The sequence below is a fragment of the Nicotiana tomentosiformis genome, chromosome 3, assembly GCF_000390325.3.
Source record: "Nicotiana tomentosiformis chromosome 3, ASM39032v3, whole genome shotgun sequence".
In the NCBI taxonomy this organism is placed as follows: Eukaryota; Viridiplantae; Streptophyta; class Magnoliopsida; order Solanales; family Solanaceae; genus Nicotiana; species Nicotiana tomentosiformis.
Window position 1 is genome coordinate 62,278,282 of NC_090814.1, and position 19,012 is coordinate 62,297,293.

At 37.2% G+C, this 19,012-nt stretch overlaps 1 protein-coding gene across 4 annotated transcripts in view; it reads left to right on the forward strand.

Annotated features, from left to right (window-relative positions):
* LOC104095514 (anaphase-promoting complex subunit 1) overlaps positions 1–18,127 on the forward strand; it is a 54,071-nt gene extending 35,944 nt beyond the window's left edge. For 2 of the 4 annotated variants that reach the window (XM_070197018.1, XM_070197019.1), the window contains 14 exons: positions 121–198; positions 290–411; positions 494–654; positions 5,899–5,975; positions 6,044–6,157; positions 6,233–6,334; positions 6,704–6,844; positions 12,861–13,034; positions 13,140–13,203; positions 13,293–13,429; positions 13,510–13,658; positions 14,900–14,978; positions 15,258–15,356; positions 17,016–18,127. In XM_070197018.1, coding sequence (XP_070053119.1) covers positions 121–198; positions 290–411; positions 494–654; positions 5,899–5,975; positions 6,044–6,157; positions 6,233–6,334; positions 6,704–6,844; positions 12,861–13,034; positions 13,140–13,203; positions 13,293–13,429; positions 13,510–13,658; positions 14,900–14,978; positions 15,258–15,356; positions 17,016–17,402 — 1,884 coding nt within the window. In that variant the 3' untranslated portion in view covers positions 17,403–18,127. Of the gene's footprint in view, positions 1–120; positions 199–289; positions 412–493; positions 655–5,898; positions 5,976–6,043; positions 6,158–6,232; positions 6,335–6,703; positions 6,845–12,658; positions 12,709–12,860; positions 13,035–13,139; positions 13,204–13,292; positions 13,430–13,509; positions 13,659–14,899; positions 14,979–15,257; positions 15,357–17,015 lie in introns of those variants that run through there. The other 2 variants (XM_070197020.1, XM_070197021.1) reach the window with 2 other exon arrangements.
* The last annotated feature ends 885 nt before the right edge of the window (positions 18,128–19,012 follow it).

Genomic DNA, 19,012 nt, shown 5'->3' on the forward strand with positions numbered 1-19,012 from the left:
TAGGTCATCCTGTCTCTTCACATATATATAATAGTGCTGCTAGTCTTATCTGACTTAAAGATAGGTACCAATGTAAGGATCTCTAAATCTATCTTCTGAAACTATACCCTTTTCTTGCAGATAATGGACAGCGCTGCAGTCAATGTTGATGTTACTGCACCTGGAGCCACCATTGCCCTTGCTCTTATGTTTTTGAAGGTAATTTTATACATTATATTATTTTCTCGTTCGAGATAACCTCCTAGACAACTTTCTTCTAGTAATTAATTTTGCTCTCAATCAACTGCAGACGGAGTCAGAGTTGGTCTATTCTAGGTTGTCTGTCCCGCAGACACATTTTGATTTACACTATGTTCGACCTGATTTCATAATGCTCCGTGTCATTGCCCGTAATTTGATAATGTGGAGCAGGTAAACATGCTCCCAACACTTTTCAATCAGCAAAACATTTATAGGTTGCTTCTCAGGTTTAACTATAGTTTAATTTTTCTAGAGTTCATGCATCTGAAGGATGGATTCAATCTCAAATTCCAGAAGTTATTCAAAATGGTGTTAAAGACCTTGGTGATAGCATGAGTGACACAGATGAAATAAATGCTGATGCATTTGTTCAGGCGTATGTTCACATAATGGTTGGAGCCTGCATTTCTCTTGGTGAGCCTAAGTTCTTAAAGATGTCTTTCTCCTGTCTGTTGAACTTTTTCTAGTTAAGTTGCTATGTAATACTTTCTTTCAATTGGAATGGATCTTATTTTCTCTCTTGGGAAGTGCGCTAATAAACATTCTCTTTCATCCCTATTCTTTCGACTAGATTTTCCGGCAAGAATTCAATCCTTTTCTTCCGATTAATTTTTATAATTCTCTTTCGATTCTTCTCTTCTCTTATTTCTCTCTACTGTTTATTTTCAGATTCAAATCTGTCTGTTTAGGTGACCCTATTCTTTCTTATCCCTGTTACCATCGTTCATCCTTCATAACAACATTCTATTCCTTCCATTACTTTGTCTGTTTTGTTAGCTTTGAAGACGGTCACTGAGTAACTTAAGCCTAGTATACGGCGATGAGAAAGGTGATTGTCCTAGAAACTAACAAAATAACATGAGGAGGAATTCTTTCTTTCTGGCTGGTAACAAGTCCTTCGAAATACTGGATGTAGGAGGGAGCTGGTTGATTTAACTGCAAGAAGAAAGGATTTTATGTACATGACTTCCTTTGATAATTTAGTTTGCTGGAGCTTTGCAAGTATCTCAAATTGGCATCGAAGGAGAATGGTAAAACCTGCAGAATGGGAGTTTAGTAGTCAACTATATTCATATTTTATATACCTGAACTTTAACGTATATGGAAGATACGTCAGAGTGGTTTCTTATAAGGGGAGGAAAAAATCTATTAATATCATCCCGGAAATAGGAGAAAATCTTGGTTGGGATGATTATGCAGAAAAGATCCTTAGATTCATCGAAAAAGGGGGAATCAACAATGATTAGAGTAACAATAAGATACAAAGCAAAAGGAAGTTTGCTCAAGTTGCACAGATTAAGGGATGGCCCAAAGATGATGTGAAAGCAAAAGAAAAAGAAGGTGCGGAAGGAAATCAATTCATAATAGGCAAAAGCTCGATCAAGTCAAGGGTGGAATATCTGCATAGTTGTTTAATTGGCTATTTCGGTGACAATACAGTTGCGACTCCCAGCAGATATGAAGTCTCATAATGGGTTCGTAGAAAATGGCAAATTCGCGCTGGCCTCTTTGAAGGAGCTAAATGGAGTTTTTTTTTCTTATTTGAGTTTCCTTCAGGATTCTGAAGCGGAAAGATCAAGATGGGAAATTGGTTCTTTAAGAATTTAGAATTGAGGTTGGAATTGTCATTGTGAAAAATTCCGACCTAATCATGTGTGGGTCAGATTGGTGGGATTCCCTATTTGCTTGTGGTCGGAGAGTTTAAACTTGGAGGGTATCTGGAAGTTGATGATGATACTAGATTTAGAACACATATAAGATGGGTAAGAATTTGTGTTCGATTCTCTGGAAATAAATTTCCGGCAAATTAGAAATTTTCAGAGTGGAAGATCTTACTTTCACGGTTTTGGTGTGGGTGAAATCCACAGTTTGGGTGGAGAAAAGTGACAGGAAAATTGAAGAGGTTCACCGAAAATCGGGATTAAGTGACGCAGCAGTTCATCGGAGAAAGAGAGACGGTGGAGCAGAGTCCCCAGGAAGGTGGAACTTCGTAATTGGAGACGCGTGCGGAATGTGTGCATAGCATTAATAATAAGTTGAATATTATAATGAACTTTAAAAGGCCTCAGGTTATGGGTAATGAAGTGGAGAGGTTTGGGCCGGGTGTTAATGTGTATAAAAAAGGCTCAAAGGCCAAGGGACCTCGGTGTGGACAATAAAAAAAGATAATAGGCCCAGTCCTTATAATTAGGTTGACCCAAGTTATGCCCTTCATTATAATCATAGTTATGAATATCGAGATAGAGGCTGTTGAGCAATTCCATTTTCAAAAATGTCGGGAACAAAGAATTAAAAATTTGGAGAATTGACATTATAGAGATAAATAAGCAGCGAAAATGGAGGAAGTGAATTTAGGTCAATCAATTAGCAAACAATCAGAGGAGGACATGATTACTGAAGCTGATAATGTGGAAATTACGAGAGCAGAGCTAATTGAAGCTAATGATGATGGTGAATTATTAGAATACTATGATGATTCAATGGATAATGGTGAAGAGGACCTGATATTTGAATACGAAGTAGATGCCCATGTAGATATTTTAATGCTTCCGTGCTACGAAGAATGTGGTGCGGAAAGTAGCAGGTTTTAACACAAGGAACTAAGAGAGAGAAAATGCTCCTAAGGCACATAAATCGAGGAAGGAAAAGAACTCTTTTTCGGTAGTTTCTTAGTGCTTTTTCAGTATCTTTCTTGTTACAAATTTAATGGGGAGAACAAAATTAATTTTGCAGTTGGATTCAAGTCATATGATATCACAAGAGTTAAATCAAGAGCTGAAGTATGGTTTGATTGGGTGGAGCAGAGCAGGAACTTGATGCACAGAACCACGTTCAGCAGGAAAACTGTGGAATGGATATGCTTTGTATTACAAGAAGCTTCAAGAGACACTGAGAGACTGACGAGAAGATGGAAGCTAAATGAGCAACAATCACTTTTTGTTTTCCTTCTGTGCAAGGAAAAACAATAATTTTGGCAGATTCATAAGCATTGTAACAATACAAGGAGTTAATAGATCTGTCATTATTATTCCAGAAATTACATTCAATGCTGGATGGAGGGATATTGCATTTAAGATTGATAAATTCATTAAAGAAGCTACAGGGCCATTTATTACAAACATATACGCAGCTTCTGTCAGAGCTAGGAAATGGCAAATTAGGGTTTCAATGAAGCCATGATCAACACAAGAAGCAACAAAATTATCATAGATGGAGGAGAAGCAGATGCTGAAAGTGGGTTTCTCGGAAGATGTCTGCTAGGTCATATTGATAAAGAAGTGAAGGAAAAACCGACTTTGTATGACATTCGAAGATAGTCAGTGAGCTCTTGAAAAAGCACCTTTGGAGTGAACATATACGAAATGGGGGACAACCTCTTTCTTTTTGAATTCCCAACAAAATATATGGGGGTAACATGTACTGTAAGGAGAATGGTGGTGGAAGCGAACAAAACTCCCTATGAAATGGGGTCCTCGGTAGCCGGATGCTGCTCTGACAGTCATCGAAAGGGATGGACCTGGATCAGAGCCATGGGCTTACCCATGCATCTATGGACAGAGAAAATCTTCAAAGCCATTGTAGATCAATGTGGAGGATGGGTGGAAACAGAGGAGAGGAGGAAACTTCTCTGAGAAATCATCTAAAATGGGCAAGATTAAAGACTAAAGGAGATGGGGGAAAAGTTCCGAAAGAGGTGGTGATTGAAGACATAGGTTTAACCTTCATTTGTTCCTATTTGTTGCGAACGCCAACCATCCTACTCACCGGAGAAGATGAACAGAAACGTATGGAGAACCGCTGGGTAAACGAGAGCTACGAGGAGGTGGATAGACCTGATAGGTATACTACAAAAAAAGGGGGCACACGTGGTCTCTAATAAATGCAAGTGGAAAGATAAAATTGTATTGGTTGAAGGGGAGCAGACATGTGACAAGCAGCTGTAGACTAAATTCATTGAAGGAGTGGAGATTGGGCCGGATAATACAAGCAAAACTAACAATAAGGCCAGCTCCTCCTCTGGCCCAAACTTATTTAATGAGGCCCAAGTCTTTAAACAAGACAAAGTCTACTTAAATATGGAGAACAAATTTAACCCAATAGCTTATGAAATTGGGTTCAGTTTGCTGAAGTCCCAGAACGAAGATGAAAAAGCGAGAGAGTTATGAAAAACCACATACAAGACTAAGAACCAAAATTTCAGGATTCAAAAGAGATGATAATACATGAGGAAGCTGATGACTATGAAGATGCCATGACTAACATCGAAAGGGAAGGGGTACAATTGGAGAATTCAGGGGTCACAAGAGACATGCTTGAAACAACAGGGACACATATTGGGCCTATAGAGGAAGCCGAACTGTTACAAATATAGCCGATAGAGAGGGAGATAGAGGGTGAACTGGACGCATCCTTATGGGTACACCAAAATGTAATCAAACTCAGCAAACAATTTGGGGTGGATTTCCAGGGATGTGAAAAGGAGGCAATGGCTTTGTTTATGAAGATTGACAGTAGTAGGCATGCGAAGAGATTAGAAATAGCAGAATCATCAGTTGCTGCTATTCCCACAAAGAGAAGGGCATGCAAGAATTAAAAAAGCTTGGTTTTTGGTATGAAGTTCAAAAGCAGGAACATGGGAAAAGGAGAAATAATTATGGTGTATGAAGGTATTAAAAGGGGACGAGGTAGACCTAAAATGATATGGAAAGAAGTTGTCTCGAAAGACCTACAAATTTTTGGGGATCAATGCAAACTTAGCTAAAGATCAGACACAATGAAAGAAAAAGATTCATTTGGCGATATCTACTGGGGAATAGGATTTAGTCTTGTTAAAGAACCTCTAATAATATGATTATTATTATTATTATTATTAATTACTACTACTTTTTTATCAGAAAAATATTATTATTACTATATTATATATATATTCTCATTTTTATTTTTATTTGGTATGATAACGTGATTTGAGCTTAAATGGAGAAGTGAGGATTCATATAGCTGATCCCAAATGTTTTTGGGACCGAGGCATAACTATTGATGTTCGACCAAATATTGTCCAAACACCTACTTAGATACTGAATTAGAGCAGGTGGAGACATGAATATTCTGGAAAGTGGGAGTATATGTTTTTGTAGTAGCGTGGATCTTTCAGAAGTTAGTTGATATGGACAGAAGCTCTTTTGCAATGCGATAGTGTTTCAAAGGCACATCAATTGAGAGGGATGGACAGCTAATGCAAAATGTGGGCTTCGTTCATTTAGTGAACTGCGTAAGAGACTATTGAACAACTCAAAGTGTTTACTTCTGTCTCTGGCTTCCTGTTTAGTTGCCTTGGCACTAAGCTCAGAAAGGTTCATCAGTAATCTACAAGTCATTTAACAGATTGAGACGGGTATATGATACGAAGTATGAGGTTTCTTGGGTGCTAGATTTTCTTGGACATGCTGAATGCTGGCAGAGAACTAACCAATTGTTGTTTCAAGTTTGACACCAGCTCTTCATTTATGGTGAATTTCTGTTGGCAGTCTCGATATCAAAATATGCTTAATTCATACCATATGAAATGGATCAGATTCCGGACGAAGTCTTAGATTCTTATTCGTCTTTTAGAGTGTATACTTTCAGTTATCCCTGATTTGCAAGCTATAATTCTGGCAGGGTTAAGATATGCTGGTACTAGAGATGGCAACTTACAAGAACTGCTCTACAAATATGCTCTATACTTCCTTAACGAGGTCTGTCCTTCACCTTAATGTGCTGATTCGTATTTATTATGCTGTGACAAGTTTGCTTCTAATTGCAGATTAAACCTGTATCTGTCACAACTGGACGTGGATTGCCAAAAGGACTGTCTAGATATATTGATCGTGGCTCATTGGAGACATGTCTTCACCTAATTGTTCTCTCTCTTTGTGTGGTTGGTATATAGTTGCACAAGTGCAAATTGGTTAATTGTAGGGGTAGGCTTCATTCAGAAATCCTACTTGTGCAGGTTATGGCAGGGTCTGGACACCTACAAACATTCAAATTGTTGAAATATTTGCGTGGTCGAAATTCTGCAGATGGGCACTTGAGCTTCGGTAATCAGATGGCTGTAAGTGTATTGTCATTTTACAACGAGTTCTTGAATCACCTGTTTCTTGCACTGGTTGCTACCCAATTTCCACGAGAGATCAGAGGAATGTCTATGATCAACCAACAAATACTGTGGATTACTCATCACCCTGAAAAGAAAAGGATCACCATAAACTATTTTCTTTCAACAACCAATAAATAATTGCTTGGACATGTTCATTTTAGATTCAAAGCATCTGATAGTATGACGCTACTCGTTTGTGAAATTAATTCTTCTGTCTATACTCATTCAAATTATTTGCATTAAGATGCAGAAATTATTGTGGATTCAAATTGCAGTTTCTTTTATGACCATCTTTCTCATGCATTGATCTGAAAAATGTTTCAGGTAAGCTTAGCCACTGGTTTCTTGTTTCTTGGGGGTGGAATGCAGACTTTTTCGACTAGCAAAAGTTCTATTGCTGCTTTGCTAATAACACTATATCCACGATTGCCTACTGGACCTAATGACAATCGGTGCCACCTTCAGGTAAATGAATGCAGAAGTGACTTAGTAGATTTCAGGAACATACAAATCAGGCTTGGTGTACCAACACTCCAAAATGGAATCTCTTGCTATTGCCTGTGCTTTGTCCATCCAAATTTTGCTTTCGCTAACCAGAAAAATTGAGACAAGTTCCATTCAATGTGGTGTTCACAATAGGTGTCTTTTAATTTAAAAAGATAAAAGAAAAGCGTAAATGGGGTATTTCCTATTAAGACCTGTGAAAAGAACTTAAAGATTTTGAAGTTTAACACTGTAATCGAGTGCGTCTGAGACCTTTTGTTTGCCGATAGTCGAGTAGATACAGGGAACACTGGAGGCTTCGTAACACTGGAAGTAGACAACTTTTCTCATTGGATTTCTGTAGATCCACCAATTGTAGGACTACCTATTAAGAAAGTTGTAATTTTTTATAGAGAATGGGCAGTTGAAATGAGAGAGACGACCATGGTCGCTGCAAGAGCTATTTTTATGAGGTAAAAAAATCAAACTGGTATTACCTGCATTTGGTAATTGCCTGATAAAACACCTTGACGTGTTTTAGTGGGACAACCGACTTATTAGGATATGTGAACTTTGTTCTGAAGAGTGCATATGAATGCACCTGCTGTTGAAGGAGTTCTCTGACATATTCAGCTGTAATGTGATGCAAAGGAGAAGGTATATGTAGCTATCCACTAATACATGTGAGTTAAGATCTGTTTACAGGTGGTGAGTTTAGATATTAAAAGTCCCACGGAACGTTGGCAATACTTGCACATAGTATTGAGCTGAAAGTTAGTGTTGCATGTGTAGATTTTGAGAAGAAGAAAAGGCTTCTTGTATTTTTGTGTGTATACATCCCATGAGCAAGGGAATTTATACAAAACTCCTAATGCTAATTAAGGAAATAAAATAAATTTATACAATCAATATATCTATCAAATCAAATCAAATAAAATCAGATCTCCTAAATATAATCAAATTTCATGAAATCATGCTAATCAATACTCCTAAATCAAGTCTCCTTGAATCATGCTAATCAACACTCCCCCTCAAGTTGGTGCAAAGATGTCGCACATGCCCAACTTGCAACTCAAAGTATAGAAAGTTCGCTTGTTGAGACCTTTGGTAAACACATTAGTTAGCTGTTTTTCCGATGGCATATGAAACAAACTCAAGACACCAGTTGTAACTTTTTCTTTGATAAAGTGTCGATCAATTTCCACATGCTTTGTTCGATCTGGATTGGATTATGAGCTGTACTGATGGCAGCCTTATTGTCAGTACAAGGAAAGTTTTTCTTTTTCAGACAGTCTCAATTCCCGTAGTAGCTTTTGTAGCCAAAACGGTTTGCAAACACCCTGGGCCATAACTCTATGTTCTGCCTCCGCACTTGATATAGCAACTACACTTTCCTTCTTGCTTTTCCAAGTAACCAAGTTTCCTCCTACGAACGTACAGTAACCGGATGTTGATCTTCTGTCATCTGGGGATCCAGCCCAATCCGCATCTGTAAAGGCTTCTATTTGGAGGTGATCATGTTTGGAGAAAAGTAGACCTTTTCCTGGAGCAAACTTCAGATACCGCAAATGTGAAAGACAACTTGCATATGAGGATCTCGGGGATCATGCATGAACTGACTCACCAGGCTAACTGAATAGGCTATGTCTGGTCTAGTATGGGAGAGATAAATAGGTCTTCCAACCAACCTTTGATATCTCTCCTTATCAACTGATTCTCCAACTCCGCTTTGTAACTTGTGATTACTTTCAATGAGCGATTCTGCAGGTCTGCAACCTGTCATACCGGTTTCTTTCAAGAGATCCAGAATATACTTCCTTTGAGAAATAAAGATTCCTCTTTTGGATCTAGCAACCTCTATTCCCAAGAAGTACTGCAATTTTCCTAGATCCTTGATCTCAAATTCATGTGCCAACAACTTCTTCAATCGGGTCCTCTCCTCTTTGTCATCTCCTGTCATTACTATGTCATCAACATAAACTATGAGAAGAGTGAGTTTACCCGTTTGATGTCTTATGAAGAGGGTGTGATCAACATTGCTTTGTTGGTAACCGAAGGAGATTATTGCTTTGCTGAATCTGTCAAACCAGGCTCTGGGGGATTGCTTCAGTCCTTATAAGGCTTTCTTCAATTTGCATACCTTTTCTTGACACTGTGCAGTATCAAATCCAGGAGGAATCTCCATAGACACCTCTTCTTCTAAGTCTCCATGAAGAAAAGCACTCTTTACATCAAACTGGTGCAAGTTCCAATCAAGATTAGCTGCACAAGATAAAAGAATTCTAATAGTATTCATCTTAGCAACATGGGCAAATGTCTCTTGTGAATAATCCACTCCATATGTCTGAGCGAATCCCTTAACCACCAATCTTGCTTTGAATCTTTCAATTGAGCCATCAGCTTTGTGCTCCACACTGAAGACTCATTTGCAGCCAACCAACTTCTTGTGTGGTGGTGAAGTGACAAGTTTCCAAGTCTCATTTTTTGACAAGGCCTTCATTTCTTCAATCATAGCTTGCTTCTATTTAGGATCTGCAAAAGCTACCCTCCAATTCTAAGGAATAGACACTGAAGAAATGGACAAGGCAAAGACTCTATAGGAGGGAGGCAAAGATTTATAGAAGACAAAGTTACATAAAAGGTGTTTGGTGGTGCAAGGTTTGACTCCTTTTCTTTGAGCAATAGACACATCTAACTCATTAGGAAATGTAGATAACTCACAAGTAGACGAAGGTTTAGTTTCGGTAAATTGCATGATGGCTTCTTCTGCTCTATTTCTCCTTGAGTAAATTTTTAAATCAGGTCTATCCAAACGCCCAATAGTCCCCCCTGGATTCTTTCTCCAATTTCACTTACCCCCGTGATAGTGTCATCAAGAGGTTCAGTAATAAAACTAGGTGGAATCACCTGTTCCTCCTTACTGCTCTTCCCCTGAAGAGGTGATCAGGTAATACTAAAATAAGGCTCAAATTTTCGAAAGGTAACATCCATGCTAACAAAATATCTTCTAGAGGGAGGATGATAACATTTGTAACCTTTTTGTATTGGAGAATACCCAATGAAAACACATTTTATAGCTCTAGGATCAAGTTTTCCAGAATTTCTAGTGTGGACAAAGCAAATACACTCAAACACCTTTGGAGGAACGATATATTCATTCTTACCCTTTAAAGTTTCCAGAGGACTTTGAAAATTGAGGGGTTTAAGTGCATTCTGTTGATAAGATAGGAAGCCGCTAGAATAGCATCCCCCAGTAAGGTTTGGGTGGATGCATGGTGAACATAAGAGATCTTGCTACTTCTAACAAATGCCTATTTTTTCTTTCAACGACCCCATTTTGTGCACTAATGTAAGGACAACAAATCTGATGGACTATCCCATTGGACTCCAAATAAGCATCAAATCTTTTATCCATGTATTCGCTGCCATTGTCAGTTCTCAAGATTTTTATTTTGGCATCAAACTGAGTACAAATCATCTAATGAAATGAATGAAAACAAGAGAAAACTTCACTTTTGGCTTTTAACAAATATACCCAAATCATCCTAGTGCATCAATCAATGAAAGTAACAAACCATTGACTACCAGACAAAAAAACAGTTTGGGTAGGACCCCATGCATTAGAATGAATAGTCATTTTTTTGATAAGGTAAATAATTTTATTCACAATTGGGAACTAACCCCGTATACAAGCCGTATATATAAAAAAAAGAAGAGAACCTACACCAAAATATAGTTCTCAACAAAAGAGATCCAATCCTCTATACAAATAGGGACCTTATGAGTACACCAAAAAGAAACTAGGAACAAGAAACTACTTTGCAATTTCACAAAACCACCCCTTCAAAAGCCCTCCTATTTCTCTCTTTTCATATCACCCACATGATTGCTAAGGGAGCGACACTCCATGCCCTTGGACTTCTCTTTTCACTCATGTGAAACCAACTATGCAACGCCTCCTTCATTGTACCCGGCATCGCCCATTGCACCTCAAACAAATTAAGGATCACTCCCCACAACCGATTAGCCACTTGACAATGCAATAGGAGATGATTTACATCTTCGCCCGAGCTTTTGCACATGAAGCACCAACTATCAGAATGAATAGTCAAAAACAGAGTTGTGATTCTATTATCACCTAAGTTGCTCTGGCACGCCAGTTTAGGTGCTGCACCCATGTCGACACGACACTAGTATGGATGTGGGTATGTGATCTGTACCGGATATGGTCAAACAATTTTGGGTACTTTGACCACGACAGACGGATAAATTCGATACGAGATACTATTTGATTCCCGAAATCAGAACCTAAACTAGGGTAAATTTGAAGAAAATAGCATACCTTATCCAGGAAATCAATAATTTACTTATCTACAACTTGAGAATAAAAAAGAAATTCTCATTTTATAATTTCTCATAATTTAGAAATAATTTTATATTTTTATATTTTTGAATTATTTTTAGCCGGATCCCCGCACCCGTGTCTGTACTAGGATCCGTATCCCGAAATCTTAGAATTTACATCTCGAAGGATCCGACCTCTAGATCCGCACCCGTGTCCGAGCAACTTAGATTATCACTCACAGGATAAGAGTTTCTAGTATGCTTGGCATATCCATACGCATCACAGAACAAAGATTCAAATCGAGTCCTTGAAAACAAATCGGGATATAACTTCTTTAAAACAAAGAATGATGGTGTCCTAACCGTCTATGCCGCTGTATTATTTCTTGGTTAACATCCTTACTTTCCCCAAAAAAAGGCTTGACTAGAGTTTTGAATTCCATCTAATATATACAAGTCATCACGCAATCTACCACTGCCAATCCTTTTCCCTGTTTGAAGATCCTGAAAAATACAATGATCGGGAATGAACTCGATTTTACAATTTAGAGCTTTGGTGATGGCACTAACAGATAAAAGATTGACAGGGAACTTAGGGACATAGAGCATGGATGATAGTTTAATATTAGGAGTACAAATAACAAAACCTATTCCAGAGATAGGGGTTAAAGAACCATTGGCTATTTTAGCATTATCTTCTTTGGGACACAGAGAATAGTTTTGAATGCCTTTAGAAGAGCTTGCCATGTGTCTATTTGCACCAGAATCGACAATCCAAGAATTACGGTGAGCAGCAAAGGCAGTACCTGATTGCACATGATTGGATGTAGCAACAATAGCGGAGTCAAGTTTGGCTAGGAGACGACGGAGAAGCTGAATTTCATCCGAAGACAAGATTTCTCCAGAAACCGTCTCCTTGAATGTTTCCATATTTCTGCCCAATCAGAAGGAAATCTGAAGGAGTTTGTGTTGCAGACAACCACCAAGAGAGAAAAAACTCGACCTCTTTGATAAAAACGGAACCCTAGTACTGCGAGGGAGATAACTCACCTCAAAAAGGCAGCAATGGCTCTGATACCATGTAGATTTTGAGAAGAAGAAAAGGTTTCTTATATTTCTGTGTGTGTTTACCTCCTACGAGCAAGGGAATTTATAAAAAACTCCTAATGCTAATTAAGGAAATAAAATAGATCTACACAATCAATATAACTATCAAATCAAATCAAATCAGAATCAGATCTCCTAAATATAATCAAATCTCCTGAAATCATGCTAATCAATACTCCTAAATCAAGTCTGCTTGAATCATGCTAATCAACAACATGATATGATGTATTGACTCTTATTTGAAGCTGAATTATCTCAAAACTCTCATTTGTGGATTTCATCGATACTAGTCATGCAGAAGTTGAAATTATTCAACATATTGGTTTCCCTGTTTCAAATTGACAGGTTATTGACTATTTCCTTTCCCCCCCTGTGTGGAGTATCTCTTTGTAACTGTATTGCTCTTTCTTCTTCGATCTCAATTGATGTCTTATATTTTGGTTAATTATCTAAGTAAACATTATATACTGTCATTGTTTATGCTTCTTTCCGTTCCTTTGCCTGTGATTTTTTTTTGGGTACTTAATTCAAGTTTGCATCAGTACAGGCTTTTCGGCATTTGTATGTTCTTGCGACAGAAGCTCGTTGGGTTCAGACAGTTGATGTGGACACTGGTTTACCTGTCTATTGTCCTTTAGAAGTTACTGTTCGAGAGACAGAACACTATGCAGAAACAAGTTTTTATGAGGTCACCCCATGTATTCTTCCAGAACGTGCTGTTGTAAGTTCTGATCTTCTGTACAAGCAAAGTTATGCTGTAATTTTAAGATTACCATATACGTGAAACTTTAGGTCCAAACCAAGTTTTTTCCTTTTTGCATTATAGTTAAAGGCTGTTCGTGTCTGCGGTCCTCGATACTGGCCTCAAGTCATCAACCACATTCCTGAGGGTAAATTTGACGTTGCTTTTAGCTTCTTGTAGTTGGACATTGAGGTTATTTGCTTATTTTGTTCAATATTATCTGCAACTCTTTTACAGAAAAACCATGGAGCTCAGGGGACAAGAATGATGCGCTTAGTTCTGGTGTCCTCTATGTCAAGAGAAAAGTCGGAGCATGTTCCTATGTGGATGATCCTGCGGGGTGTCAGTCACTGCTGTCACGAGCAATGCACAAGGTTAGTTCTCATTTACATCAATTTAACTCTTCTTTTTCTAGTTTACGTGTTACATCAAATTTTGTTTGCTTTTAACACAGGTGTTTGGTTTGACACGTTTAAGAGCTTCTGCCACCAGTAGAGATTGTCGAGATGGCGACATGGTAGATCAGTTGATCAGTACTTTCTCGTCTAACCCAAGCTTAATTTCGTTTGCCCAACTCTGCTGTGACCCTAACTGGAATAGCAGGCAAGTGCCTGTCTATTAATTGCTCATTCTCGAGTCAATACTCTAGCTATTACTGATTTCCTGACTCAATGTTTAGTCATTGTTGTGTTTTTTATTTCCTTAAGCTTCGTTGCTGAAGATATCAAGAAGAAGAAAAGGCTTCTTTTGTATTACTTGATAATACTTTACATCCCTGAGAAGTGTGTGTGTGTTGGGGGGGGGGGGGGGGTCCATATATACAAGGTTTCTCTTAGGACTTATTCAAACCACATACTTGACTTATTCAAATACCATAGACTTATTCAAAAACTAGTACCCTGATTCTAAGAATAAAAACCTCCTACAATTAGCACTCCCCCTCAAATTGGTGCAAAGATGTCACACATGTCCAACTTGCAAACCAGTGTGTGAAAGGATCTTTTATTGAGTCCTTTTGTAAACGCATCAGCTAGCTGTTTCTCTGATGACACATGAAACAAAGTCAAGATACCACTTATAATCATTTCTTTGATGAAGTGCTGTCGATCAATATCAACATGTTTCATTTGTCATGTTGAACAAGATTTTGAGCTATACTAATTGCGGCCTTATTATCACAATACAAGAAAAGTTTCCCTTTTTTAGACAATCTCAATTCCTCAAGTAGCTTTTGTAGCCACAAAAGTTCACAAACACCCTGGGCCATAGATCTATATTCTGCCTCTGCACTTGATCAAGAACAATACTTTGCTTCTTGCTTCTCCAAGTAGCTAAGTTCCGTCCTATGAGCGTACATTAACTGGATGTAGATCTTCTGTCATCTAGAAATCCAGCCCAATCCGCATCTGAATGGGCTTCTACCTGGAGGTGACCATATTTGGAGAAAAGGAGACCTTTGCATTGAGCAGACATCAGATACTCCAAAATGTGAAGAACTTGCATACGAGAATCCCGAGAATCATGCATGAACGGACTCATCAAGCTGATTAAATAAGCTTTATCTGCTCCAATTAAGAAGGGACTATTTACATGAAATTTATCTACCAAGTAATTCATTTACAAGGAACCAACTAAATAATATAACAAAGATTGCATGAAAGAATAGCCTTGATTATGTGAATGCAGCAGGATTTTGTGAAGTCCTATCAAACTTGATTGCACAGATAATGAACGATTAGCCTCCAAGATGTGAATGTAGCAAGATTGTCTGAAGTCCTGCTGATAATCTTGTCTTCTGATTGGAATCATGAGTTGATAGTAAAGCCTGTATTGCATGTTCGCAGATCTGACATTGACTTCCAGGAATTTTGCTTACAAGTGTTATTTGAGTGTGTAAGCAAGGACAGGGCAGCACTATTACAGGTGATGCTTCATCTTGCAAATGTTTCTTTCACCTTGATACTTAACAGTGAATTCTTAAATGGTGGACAGTACATGCTATGTCTTTGAGCCATGCAGTTGTGTAGTTATCACAGAAAAAGCTTACATTTGAATTGAACTTCTGCTAGCCTTTTCAGAAAAAATGTTATCTACTCAATGTTTGAAGTAGATTCTCATGAAGATTTTGTTACTTGTTTTCCTTGTTCAGAAGCTTGTGTTAATATTAGGAGGTAGTTTTTTTAACATTTGGAAACGCTGCAGGTTTATCTGTCATTATACACAACTATTGGTTCCATGGTCGATCAGATTACTAGTAGATCCAGCAATTTACAGGACACACTGTTCATCTCAAGTTTGAAGGTATCTGTTGTTTGCTTTGTACCCGATTAGCTGGTTCAACCTATGAATTTTCTTAAAAGTGATCTTGTTTCAGACTCAAATTTCCATTTTAACTACCTGCTTAGTGCTTGGGCATGCTATCTTTGTGTTATTTTGCATTTAGATCATTCTAAATTCTCTTTGGAAGAAGTGAAGGATTTCCTTTTCTTACTTGAATGTGATCTAGTTTTAGACTCAAAATATATTTGAACTATCTGTTTAGTGCTTTGGTGCATGTTTCTTTTGTATACCTGGCTACCGTGGAGTGTAAACCAAACCAAATGCTCTTTGAAACAAGTGATGGGAAGTCTCCAAAACACAAATCAAATAGGAGGTTGGTGTAACTTTTAAACTAGAGGTTAGTGTACGTGATATTGCTGAAGTGGAGGGGAGCTAGCTATGGTTTACTTAAAAGTTAATCTTATTGGTATTAGAAAGGTTTATTTATCTATCATCAACTTAATGCATGAGCCAACTCTTTTCCATTAGCTAAGTACATGAAACTATGAAAGTATAATGAATTATTGAGGGCAGATGGCATTGAGATTTCTGTGCAGGAGCTACGTGTTGAATTGTATGCTTCTGCACAGATTATTATTAATATAAATTGCTTGATTACATGCATGAAGTCATGTTTTTGAGAGTTGCAGTGTTTGTGGTCTTAGTATTGGTACCAAAATATGATGACCGTTAGGGATCATTTGGTAGGATGTATTAGGAGAAAATAATACATGTATTAGCTTTGGTATAACTAATACAGTATTAGTTATACACCCTATTTGGTATTATCTTATGTATAATTAATACATAGTAAACCATGACATTAGTAATACCATGGTTTTTAATACATGGATGTGCATGTATACACCCCTATGCAATGTATGTTATTTTTAATACACCAAACCAAACAGTAGATAAGAAATAATCCCAGCATTACTAAACCCAACATTACTAATACACCCTATTCAAATTCTCATACACCACACCAAACGACCCCTTAATGTATTATTAACATTTTTAACACCATAAGGCACTAATATATCTTTAACTATATTATTTCCTCTTTATGAAATAATACTTATCTAACATAAGAAAGTCCAAAAGACGGATGATTTTAATTTGGAAAGTTTATATCCTACCCTTGGTCGATGAGTATTAATGTATCTTAACATATCTAACACCGTTACAGACCTAATACTCTTTAAATACTATTTCATCTTTATGAAATAAATCTTCTTTAGATATCTAACATAAGTCGATAAGAAGATTTTATTGTGGCAAGTACAGATTTACCCTTGGTAAACCTTGGACAATCAATAAGTCACCTAATTAATATTTAGTAACAATCATGTGCCTTATGTTAAAGTCTCCTTATACCAAGGAACAAACACTTAACAGTGTTAGGTCACAAATCTATTTGGAAATGCTCGTTGCTCTTAACGATGTGCTGTCTGTGTTGATTTACTGGCTGTATGTATGCTTGACTGAAGCTGATCAATAGGGAAAATAATTATTCTCTACGCCTTTCCTACTAAGCTGCATATGACTAGTTTCAAGTAGTTTTATTTCTGCAATTACCTTTAATTGCTGTGCTTGGTATCCATCTTTAATTGATTACCGTATTCCATTCTTGGTGTACAGATAGCACTGGCTTACAGTAATGGTTTGCTAAGTAAAAGATCAACAAGTTCAAAGGAAGGGATAGTGCAATCAACTTTTCTTGGTTCAGTCCGGAAGCGGGTAGATGAGATTCTTAATTCATCTCTTGAATTCCCAAAGGACTTCTCTACGTACATGAAATCTGGAAAATGGCCAACTGAAGATTATGGGAGAAGGGTTTCATCAACTCTTCTTTCTTGGTATGTACAATGGTACAATGTGCCATCACCATTCGAAGTTAAAAGAGCTTTGGACAAAATCAAGGCAATTAACACATCCTCTTCGGTCCCTCTTTTACATTTGGTGTTCCCGACAACTGATGTTACTGCCCTCAGTGAGATCAACAGAGTAGGGTTTTGCTCCCGGTGATGAGCTTAAGATATACTCTGCTAAATTTTATTGTTGTTGTAACTTGTAAGTCTTATCTATTATTTATTAATACGTATAAGTATATGTTAATATTGAGATAGGAGAGAATGATTAAGATTATTCTTGTAGAATATACTGATGACTATGTCATAGTTTATAGTCCCAATAACTAGAAGAGTATTCATTTCCATGTAGCTCAAAAGTCGTATATCAGCTCTCTTGAAGTATAGAAGAAGGGTCATACAGGTGAACTCAGCTGAAGTTTGAAGAAAATCAATTGCACCGTCACAATCCAATAGTCAATCACAGCTTCAGTTTAAAAATATGACAAAGTCTACTTTGAAACCCGAGAACTGAGATCGGATGAAGCCAACATCTTCCGGAGTTGCCGTCTCAGATAGCACATTTTCACCAGTGAAGAAAAAGAGAATTGAAGAATAAGAGCGAGATCAGTAGTGAAGAAATATTACATAGAAAAGAGTAAAAAAAGAAACTAGATTCACCTTCTTCTAATCCTTTTTATTTTTTTGGGAAGTGAATGAATTTCTGAAGTTCTCGCTGTGCGTTTCACAATGTAGTGAGGGTGTTCGTTCTTTTCCTTGCCGCCTGGTGTTGCTAATCATCTTCGAAAGTTATTGAGATATAATCCTATTCTTGTTTAATTTTGCCTCATGTAGACGCATGGATATCATTTTAATACATTGAAGTGAATACGTTTGAGCTGATACTCAATTGCTTTATTTGATTTCTCCTCACATGTCCCTCTAAATATTATTTTTGCAGATCAATTTACCCAATAGGGATTTAGAACATAAAAATGTTTAAGTTACATTACCTTATAATTCTTCATTATTGAGAATTGTAGCAATGATGGTGCAAAGGATTTTTTTTATATGTATAAGCATTTTTATGATCCCTTTATTTTAATTTAGGAAGCAAGTTGTACTGATTGGTGTTATTTTTGCACTCCGAGGCCATCTCCAGCCCTTGCCTTCATTTAGCTAGCCTTTGGCCATATATTCCCAAATTTGTTCTGAAAAATTTGATTTGGGTGAAGTTTGGTTTGAAGATGAAAATGTGTTTGGACATTAGTTTTCAAAACATATTTCCCAAATTTATTTTGGAAAAACATGAAACATGACTTATACCCACAAGTTTTAAAAACTATCACAAATACCTAACAGTACCATTATCAATAACATTCATTATATTATCGCAAACCATAGTCCTGAACATAAATAAATTTGATACAAAATTATCATTTTTATAATGAACTACATGATACACTGTCAGGTGACCGAGAAGACGAAGCAACATTGTTACAAAATAATAGATGGTGGGCTCTTTTATAAAATACAAAAGTTTGGGGTAATTTTTAAAAAATGTAATAGTGATATTTTGGCCCAGCTGGTTTTGGGATTTGGAATTTTCCCAAAATATAGGCAAAATCTATGGCCAAACATGTGTTTGCCAAATAAAATCCAAATTTATTTTGACAAAATCTATGGCCAAACGGGTCCTTAAAATCCAAATTTATTTTGACAAAATCTATGGCCAAACGGGTCCTTAAAATCCAAAATGGAGTAAAGTTACTCCAACCGTTACTCTAT